This window comes from Cydia pomonella, chromosome 20 (genome assembly GCF_033807575.1).
Source record: "Cydia pomonella isolate Wapato2018A chromosome 20, ilCydPomo1, whole genome shotgun sequence".
Taxonomy (NCBI): Eukaryota; Metazoa; Arthropoda; class Insecta; order Lepidoptera; family Tortricidae; genus Cydia; species Cydia pomonella.
This window is the reverse complement of record NC_084722.1, coordinates 14,032,477-14,042,897: the sequence shown is the minus strand read 5'-3', so window position 1 is coordinate 14,042,897 and position 10,421 is coordinate 14,032,477. Positions and strand designations below refer to the sequence as shown.

Below are 10,421 nucleotides of genomic sequence, written 5' to 3'. Positions count from 1 at the left end.
TTATGAAAACGCTTCAAAAACGTCATGTTACCAGCTGACAGCTGACGGCTAAATTTCGCTAAGGTTATGTTGTAATAAGGCTCATATTTTTACGTAAATATCGTATTTAAACGATTGTTAAATTACATATGCTTTTCCAAAGTAGATAAAAAACAAGAAACAATGACAGACTATACCCAGCCACCGCCACCCGACCCTAGATTAGTCAGATTTTACGAAAAAAATGATTATGAGTCGCTCGCCCAATATCTTATTGGTAATAATTATCGATATCGCGAAAACATTCTTATACCGCGGTTTCTTGGTCCACCAGAGATTAAAACTAACGAAGAGAAAATGATTGAAGCTGCTGTAGAGAGCTGTCCGTTTAAATCACTCACCAGTTGTATAGTTGGTAAGTCTTGTTTTTATAAATCACTCAAAAATTTCAAACGTAAAGGTTCGTTCATATAATTCCGACCGAACATAATCGTTTGGTGTGCCTCGGTGGAATGCTACAACGCGATTGCGTAAAGGTTCGTTCATATAATTCCGACCGAACATAATCGTTTGGTGTGCCTCGGTGGAATGCTACAACGCGATTGGTTGATGAGTTCTTATCACGCGCACGATTGGTCGCAACTAGTTGCGTTGGACTGCACGCTTGACACCGCTGTGGTGCCCGTAAGGCCCGTCTTTACGAAGTAATATATAAGTCAATGCAATCAATATCATTAGTAACATTGAAGCTAGATAAACTTTATTTTGATTCAATATTCGTGTTTTACTATAGAGTTTATATTATTATTATTATAACACGAGCTTGTTTGCCAGGAATGAACAGATTTTACCTCTTTACTGTGTATGATAAGGATCCTGAGAAAAAAAAATAGTCATCTTATAGTATTTTTTTAGAGAATAATTTTTGATCAACAAACATATGAAAGTAGCCTTATGTAATTATGACATCATTTTTTCATATTTTCTTTAGGTTATGGTTTGGGAGCTGCCGTTGGTCTCTTCACCTCCTCTCTCATGCCAAACGTCACAGACACAACAGCACCACAAACTCAAACAGCCAGAGAAATATTAAGGGAATTCAAAACTGCGATGTTAAGTAATGCAAAGACATTTGCGATACTTGGAGCTGTGTTTTCTGGAGTTGAGTGCTGCGTAGAGACTGCGAGAGGGAAGTCAGACTGGAGAAACGGGACTTATGCTGGTGGTGTTACTGGTGGACTTATTGGATTGAGAGGTATAAATAGTTGTAAGGCGTATTTGGGTAATTTTGTATATCATTATATTTCTGAAAATCCATAGATCCATTATCCCTTTAGGAAGCTTAAATCATTTATTTATTTAAACTTCATTGCACAAAAGAAAAACTTAATGTACAAAAGGCGAACTTAATGCCATGAGGCATTCTCTACCAGTCAACCTTAGGACAAAACAGAAAAAATTGTAGGCAGTGCATTTAAAACATAATTATTGAAAAATTAGACCTAATTTACTACACATAAAATAATTTAAAATCATGTTTGAGTTGTTGGAATAACTTTCTTGCAATTAATTAAATTTAAAATTCAATTCAATCACCCCTTTCTTGGCAGCTTGCCATGCTAAAGCGAGGTTTAGACTAGCAAGGACCAACATGCAATTTATGTTACATTGCTGACAAATAAGGTAAGTTCCATTCAAAAGTTTGATCAGATACCGCAATGTAATTAAAATTGCATGCAAGTTTTTTCTAGGCTAAACCTCCCTTAAGGTTTATTTAAGATTCTATTTTCAAATCACCCAACATTTGATATTACCGATAAATACATATACCTCATGAGAGTCATGAGCCTACTTATTAGCGGCTTCAGTCATTTCAAGTTCTTATTCCAAATCAAATTTTACAACACATTTTTGTAGATATGACAGTAAATTTAGTAGAAGAACATAACATCTGCAAAAAAATAACAAATGCATTCTAAATCTACAGCTCCTTTGTCAATATTTGTGACTTTCCATCACAGAAGGGTCTGTATGCTTCAAGTGCAATATGGATGTTTTCATCTGAAACTGAAGAATTTCTGTTGGAATTTCAGATAGAAATATCCTTATTGCAGATGAAGTTAGTTCCGAGACATAAAATCAGATTATTTGAATAGTTAAACATTATTTAACCCATTACCGCCCATTGTACCCACTTGGGTTACGGTGTTTGATTCGATTTTCTACCGTACCTCTACCTAACAGCATTAGAAAAATGGTGGGTTCCCAAAGTGAGTGTGGGCGCTAATGGTTTTTTTCTACTACTTTGGTGGCAAACAAGCATACGGCTTATGGAGGCTTGCAGCTCCAGAGGTGTTACATGCGCGTTGCCAATACTAAGTGTAACAAATACCTATGCTCTTAATTGTTACACAATTTATGTATTTGATTTATATATGATGAATTTTTCTTTCATGAGTCATTAGACTCGGAAAAAATCGTATGTAACCATAACCTGGTGCCAATTTTGTGTATTAGTACTTAAGTACCTGATCAAATATGTAGTTGTAAAAATGTATAGTGACAAACTGGTTGGTTTGCCACTTGCCGGACTATAATTATTATTCTTCTTCCTTCATTTCAGGTGGCCTAAGAGCAGGCGTTTTGGGTGCAGCCGGCTTCGCGGCATTCTCGACAGTTATCGATTACTACATGCACTCACGGGGTTCCTGAATAAATCACAAATTATAGTAGTGAAAGTTATTTAATTAGTAGAGATTATGCTACAACAATTGTTAAGACAACCATCTGAATAAAAGATTGAATCGGTCTCCCTGTTTTACAGTATTGTGAGAGGAAGAGAAATTAAGGCCAGTCTAGACGGATGATCAACGATTTGATCAGAAAAGAAAGTTGCGTGACTTCACGCAACTAATAACGCAAATTTCTTCTTAATACGCACATTCTACAACACTTAGACTCTAGTAGTAGTAGTAGTGTTGTAGAATACTAGTAATATTAGCACTTAGACAGCATGGCGCACTTCCCCTACCTCACCTTACTTCAATTTAATCACCAACTTTAGATTTATGGCAATATTTAAGCGTTCTAAATTTAAAAATTGGCACCGAAGGCGAATACTAACGTCACAAATTGGTATTATGACGTCCGTACCTCCATTTTATCGGTAATATCGGTCATAATCGGCGAGCCAAATAGGCGTTTTTGCGTCGTTTGATTTTAATCTGATTGGCGAAAAAAATTTCCCGTCTGGACTGGCCTTCATCATGCTATCCCGTTTTAGGCCCTTAACCAGTTTTTCATATTTGTTACATTGGTACTTCTGGAAACCGGAGCACACCTATTTTGGTTTTTAGGCTGTGGTTTCCGTGTATGCATGTGTGTGTGTAACGGCCGAAAAAAAGAAAAAACGTTACGAAGCCGTCAAAACTGTACACGATTGATTTTTACCATTTTTTGGCAAAAATGTATTAACTAGTGGTATTTTTATATTGCATTAGCAAGTTAGTCATCTAGTTAATAAAACAAACTGATTATAAGTGTTTTGTGCGCCTTCACTTTTATACAATGAAGGATCCCTTTGTGTCAGACTCTGCGATCGATTCTCCAGCCAGAGAAAGCCTCAGAAACGTCGATGGATGTTATAATAAGAACTTATTTAAGAATAAATCGTTCGCTAATTCCCGTCGTGCCTTACAGTCCGGCGCTGACAAGATTTCGAGGACTTTTAGAACAGTTAGAAATACTTTTGGTAATCTGTCACAGGTATGTAAAACAATCAATACGTTACGAGTAACTCTGATCTAACAAAATATATTACTATAATATCTTAATCTACACGTGGTACATTTATTTGCTCTAATATTAAAATTAGATACTACAATAGACTGTTTTTATAACCACCCTAACAAAAAAATGTCAAAACTGTTCAAATGTGGTGTTCTACAGCATTTCAGGCTGGGCGGAAGGCGCCGGCATCGCCTTGCGGAGACTGGTTCTCCTTGCAGAACTCCATCCACTCCTGTTACCAAGAAAAAACAGGTAACTGTCCATAATAATACTCTTATAGTGTTTTGTAAGACAAATGAGCCCATAGGTTAAGCCTTTATAAGGCAGAGGGAATATATTTCCCACCTGATTTTGAATTTATTTCAAGGATTTCAAAATTTGGCATAATTTCTGACACCTTTGTGTTGTAAGGGCTGGACATACTCAAAAGCAGGTGCATGATTTTGCCTATATGGCGAGTAAAGTGTGCCATGGGTAAAAATGCCTCTACTGTTCCTGCTGTAAGCTGTGCCAGTTTCAAAATTCTCGTCCGTTTAGTTTAGACACATTTTTTAAAGGGGCCAGTTTGCCGGATGACATCGGCCTGTCAGTTATTTGCAAAAGCTGACAATCACAAATAACTGGCAGGCCTATATCATCCGGCAAACTGATAATCAGTGGGCCTCTTAACGAGCAATGTTCACAGTGCGAAACAGAGAATGTTCTTGAATGGCACAACTCGCTATGTTTACTTCTACTGGCATTTCTAGGGTGTATGTGATTGTTAGGAGGGCGTGCAGTCCCGGGACCGGTTCCTAGTTTTTCATTTCCCGGTACCGGGTCGGAGCCGGTACCGGGATTCCCGGTTCTCCCGGTTCTTTATGCTGAGCTGAATTATTTTTATATATTTTGTTTGACATCATTTAACTGTGAATCTTGCAACTAACTTTAATAATAATGAAAAGGAATCGTAGGAATAATTAAGAATTTTTTATAGAATAAAAAACAGTTTTAGGAATAATACACTTAAATCAGTCTTAATAGTTACTTTAATCAGTCTTAATTGATTAATTAGTTAATAGTGTCATTGATCATAATCGTAATGTTATGAATCATGTGTAGTAAGTACTACTTACAAACACCATAATATTTTAAACATTCTTATCATGTTCACAATATCATAATTATCATAATATTGTAATTAAAAAAAACAAATTGTGCAAAGTTATACAAATTTTAATATCCTCAACCTGACTATTTATGGAAGATGTCGTCGAATTTACTTGACGTAACGCTAATCATTATTTTAATTTTAAATGTGAACTTAAATAATATAAATCAGTCTAATTATAATAGTTCAATATTTTTTCTATTTCAAATGTGATTACCTTAAGATAATTGTAACATTGCAGTAATATAATAATCAACACACTTAAAACAAATACAGTTCTTTTTTTTGTAACAAAAATATAATCACCTCACAAATAAATAATTTAACATAAAGAACTTATCAAATACCTAACCTAATCTAATCATTGGCTTAAGAACGGATGGAACTGGAGATCAATAACAATTAGACACAAGAATGTGATTTATAGTTTTATACATAAACACTGTAGTTTAAGTCTTGTGTATATAACATTTATTAAACTTTGAGTAAAAAGTAATCAATATTACGGAAGTAAGCTCAGGTATGCGGGGTGGGGCGGGGTGGTTAAGACAATAAGCGATGTTGCAAGTGTCGCAACGTCGCATCGCACGCTTCACGACAAATGCGACGCTGCCGAACTTGCCGGTGCGTTAATTTTACTGATAATATAAATGTTTATTTGATGTTATGGCGGGAACCGGGAGAACCGGGACTCGGTGCTCAGTACCGGTTCTTTGGATTCCAAATAAATCCCGGGATTTCCCGGGAAATCGAGAACCGGTATTTCCCGGGAGGACGCCCTAGTGATTGTGTTATAATCACATTTGCTTCTTACCTTTGTATTAACTTTGTAAGAAATGCAAGTATTTGCAATAGAGATGCCACAAATATTTTGCAACAATTGATTTGGTATTCATATTTTATCATGAGTCTGATTTTATTGACCACATTCACTGATTCTGAGCAACAAAAATGAAATGTTAGTAAACATTGTACTTTATTGGCAAACAGTTTTCATTATAAATATGACTCAAAATGTTCGCATCTTATGCCGAATATTTGGCGCTTCGGCCGGGAGAGAGGCCGAATATTTGGCATTAGGCCAAAACCACTATTCGGGGCATCTCTAAATTGCAATGTTTCTTTAAGTCTGGATGTTGTTACATTTCAGGTACTAGGTAGGAGTCCCGCTAAGTTGTACAGTCCGTTTGGAATAGAGACACCTCACAGCCGAGACTTCAGGATGTCTCCGTACATGCCTGATACACCAGATCATGGGTATGTAGTAATTTGGCATTTATTTAGCCCAAACTGAACTAGAAGTCATATACATATATCTTATACCTTTAAACGAGCAATTCTTGTATATTTATATATTTCGGGATCTCAGAAACGGCTCTAACAATTTCGATGAAATTTGCTGCTTGGTTTTCAAGGACAAAATTCTATAATCTCTGGAAAAACGCGCATTTTAGAGTTTTTATACGTTTTCCGAGCAAAGTTCGGTCTCTTAGATATAATTACTTTATTAAGAATGGCATTACAGGCAACAAGAATGGTGCCAGCACAGCGGTGTCAGTGATACTGCTCCCTGACAACAATCCCTTGTGTTATGGCGTAATTTTTGCAGTATCAACTATGTTGTTATTGGCTGGCTATACCTTTGATCTTGGGATTTGAATAATATCTTTGGTTATGTCATATGGAATTCAAAAGGCTAAATCATCAATCCACACATGCATACACCAAGCACACCACATTCTAAACACTACAATTTCTCATTATTATTCATTTTAATGGGACTACATCAAAACTTATTATTTCAAGTTTATGTGGTTGGTGTAATAAAGTTTTTAAAGTTTAAACCATAAATTCTCTCATTTTTCAGGTTATCACCAAAACGACGCAAAGGCGTGACTCATTCATGGCACATCCTCGCCAAGAAGAGACCGCGAGCGCTATTCCACTGATGCCTTTCCATACCCACAATATATCCCACCGCTTATATGTAAGATTATATAGCTTTGTATTGTCCATATTATGCAATTGGTGCTATATTTAGGCGGATCTTTGTTTTTTTGTCTATTTTTTCGTCGGATTTCGATATAATTTGGTGAGAGTTCCATATTCTGTAAAATATAGCGCAATTTCGCAATTCTATAATGTCTTCCTCTGAGTGACGAAAACGTAATGAATTTTCATAACTCGACGGAATATTTCATTAAACGTAAGTTTAGTTGTGGTTTGGTGTTTAAAATGTACCATACTAAAAAAAAACCATATTTTTTGTCCCAAATTGGGATTTTGTGTTTGTTCCGTCCAGAATGGGGAACTGATCAAATTTTATCAATATATGCCGAAAAAAGAAATGGAAAAAAAAAACAAAAATCAGCCCATTAGGTTTGAGGTTTACTGAGTGTATTTGTGGATGCTTGTGCCCAAAATAACATATATGAAAAGTTTCAAGATTCCCTGTATTGCTTAGTCTGCGCGGAAAGAGAAGAGTTGTAGAATGTATGGGCTACCTTATATTCCACGACTCTTCATTCCGTACAGACTAAATGCAAAGGGCATGGTGGGCTTAAAGTGACACCTATAACGTCCGTTTCATATATTCCTGTGATTTTTTCGCATTAAACTCTTAAGCCCATTACCAATGTCCATAGGATGGCGCCACGCCACTACACATCAATACGGTTTTTTTTAATAAATAACTTCCGAATTCATGTAATTAATTTTTTTTTGCGTATTATGAAGCCGGTGTAGTAATTATAAAAAGTAATGTATAATTTTTTAATTGAAAAATACGAGTATGTTATTTTGGGTACTATCATCAAAGCTGGTGCTCAAGGAAAGAATGTCGCATTATTAAGCATGTTAACGCTCATATTATTGCCAGCCTTTCAAGTATTATAAAATAATATTGCACCAGGAAATCAAAATTTTACTGAGCTGTGACTGAAAAATATCAAAGATATGACAGAATTAATTTGACTGTGAATCCATAATATTTGTGCTCCATTGTGGCTAATAGCCGTAAATAGACTACCCCAACGGACAGTGACTAACATTGACCTTGGTGCGGTCAAACTATCTCTTTCTCACTCTAACTTATAGCTGCGTCCTAAACGCGCGTACGGCGACCATTTTCCACACTGTCGATTTGTGCGCCGCACCGCGTCAAGGTCGCGGTCCGGTGCGGTAATCTGTAGACGCTTTAATTATTGGAGTCGGACCAAGCTAGGGTTGCCATACGTCAGAAGTTCCCCTGACATGTCAGGATTTTTGGCCCTTTGTCAGGATTGCGGAGGAACTTGGCGAGTGTCAGGGTTTTAGCTAAAAGTTTGGAGTTGGGCAGAAGTAAGTGAGGGTTATGCTGTAGCTACATCATATGGTGGCGAGCTAAGGGGCTAGTGGGCCTTAGTGGCCCACTAGCCCCTTAGCTTGCGTGGGTAGGTTTTGGAATAAGCCGTCGAGGAAATGTCATGCCGGATTTTAGTGATGTCATGATATTTTATTTTTCCATATGGCAATCTTGGACGCAGCTAAGTCAGTCCAGACTACAGTGACAGATTATAAAGGCCAGTCCAGACTGAGACGATTTTCGCCCCATCTGATTAAATTGCCTGATCAAATCAGGTGGTGTGTGGCCGCAAACGCCAATTTGGCTCGCCGATTCCACTTTATTCGATTGTCAGATTATGACCGATAAAATATATGGAGGTGCGCAAGAAAACCAATTTCTGACACTTAGTAAGCGCGTTTGGGGCATTATTTTTAATTTAGAGCGCCGAAATATACCAATAAATCTAAAATTGGTGATGAAATTGTAGATTGAATAATATTTATTTTCTGATCAAATCGGTCGATTGATCATCCCATCTGGACGGGCACTTAAAAGTGCGACCCTAAACATCAACTTCTTAAACATGTCACTTCCACACTTTGTCTCTGAAAAATTGGCGCAGAGTTAGTTTAGACAGACTCTAAATGTGTTAGATCTGAAATTTAGATCACTATCATTTTCTTAAAACAATTATGACAATCCAGTATTAGATATGCCAAAATTACGCTTCAAGGCTATAGAATAAGTTTTTATACAATGTACGAGCTACGCTTCGCTATGACAATATTATAGGCTGCTATATTTAATATTTAGGTAGTTACCTCGGCTGGAATCTCGAGTGTACCTTGTTGGTAGCTCTTCAGTATTTATTTAGTAATTATTTGTAACATAAGGCAATAAACACATTTATTGGTTGTCGGAAAGTATATGACATTACCATTTAAGTTGTGATTATAATTCCCAATTTGATTTTACTTAAGATTCAAATAGGATAAGAATGATAGATATCCTCCTAAGGCCCAAGGTCCTACCTATGGTACTTCTTCAGTTCAAGGAAATTTAAATGATATTGTAACAATGTCGCCTTTGCATTGTTTCGTTCAATTTTCAAACAACGATTTCGGTATTAAGTACGGTCACGTCTGAAAATTTCGATACGAAAAAGGTGCCAAAAATATGTATACACGAGTTTGTTGCCCGTTTTTGGCACATTTTTCTTATAGATATTTTCAGACGTGACTGTACATATGGGTCAAAAACCGATTAAAAATCATCTCGTGTAGCCGACACTACATAAACGAGGGGCATTTCTTAATGGGCTATACGGCATTCGCAAGTATAGCTATACTTACTAAAAAGTAGTTAGACATTTTAGTACTAACATAACAAAAGAAAAACTTTTTTTTTTGACAAAAGGCGGGTCCACACAGAGCAGGCAATTTCCTCGCGCACAAAACGCCCAATGTGGGCCCGCCTAAATACTTTTTATCCATTTGTTTTTCTACCTTAATTCAAACAGAATAAAGTCGATATTTCAAACCGCTCAATCGTATTCAAATGCCAATCACAAACTTATTCATTGGGTACTACTAAAATGCTACCTACTAAGCTATCATATACCATATACTTAAGTAATTACCTACTATAATGCGTTTTATTTTATATAAATATTATACTGAATATACGATTTTTTTCCATATATTTACTGGTTTTACTTTACCTACTAAGAATTTTCGTAAGACCCAATGGCCTATTTTCAAGACGACATTCATAACTATCCACAACAACACAGAATAAATAATAGTACTACCTTACCCAAATGGGCGGGTCCACACAGAGACAAAACGGCCAGTGTAGACGTGCCTCGGCCGAGGCGGCGCGCGCGTTTTCCTCGCCAGAGTACGCCGCTTACTGTCCTTTTTTTCGCGAGGAAGCTGCCTCGCGCGTATGCTCGCCCTGTGTTTTTAGTATTTGTTGTTAAGCTTTGAACCGTTATTTGAAGCCTAACATAAATGAATAATTTGAGAGTTGCGAACTTGATTTCTTGTAACAGATCGGTCAAACCACGAATACGCCCCACTCCATCCCTACCTTGTGACGTCAGGTCCTGTGCACCAGGTGGGGCAACGAGGCAGGTAGCGCTCGGAGCCCTCGTCATTGGCGTCTTGTTTGCCGTAG

At 36.9% G+C, this 10,421-nt stretch overlaps 2 protein-coding genes across 2 annotated transcripts; both read left to right on the top strand.

The window, feature by feature from the left end:
- Positions 1-3: 3 nt before the first annotated feature.
- LOC133529379 (mitochondrial import inner membrane translocase subunit Tim22) lies at positions 4-2,788 on the top strand. The gene is made up of 3 exons (XM_061867084.1): positions 4-394; positions 971-1,234; positions 2,603-2,788. Exons 1-3 carry the CDS (start codon positions 163-165, stop codon positions 2,689-2,691), a joined length of 585 nt encoding a protein of 194 aa, XP_061723068.1. The 5' UTR covers positions 4-162; the 3' UTR covers positions 2,692-2,788.
- Positions 2,789-3,357: 569 nt separating this feature from the next.
- LOC133529380 (uncharacterized) lies at positions 3,358-9,944 on the top strand. Its single transcript, XM_061867085.1, has 4 exons — positions 3,358-3,744; positions 3,928-4,020; positions 6,069-6,175; positions 6,786-9,944. Exons 1-4 carry the CDS (start codon positions 3,547-3,549, stop codon positions 6,865-6,867), a joined length of 480 nt encoding a protein of 159 aa, XP_061723069.1. The 5' UTR covers positions 3,358-3,546; the 3' UTR covers positions 6,868-9,944.
- The last annotated feature ends 477 nt before the right edge of the window (positions 9,945-10,421 follow it).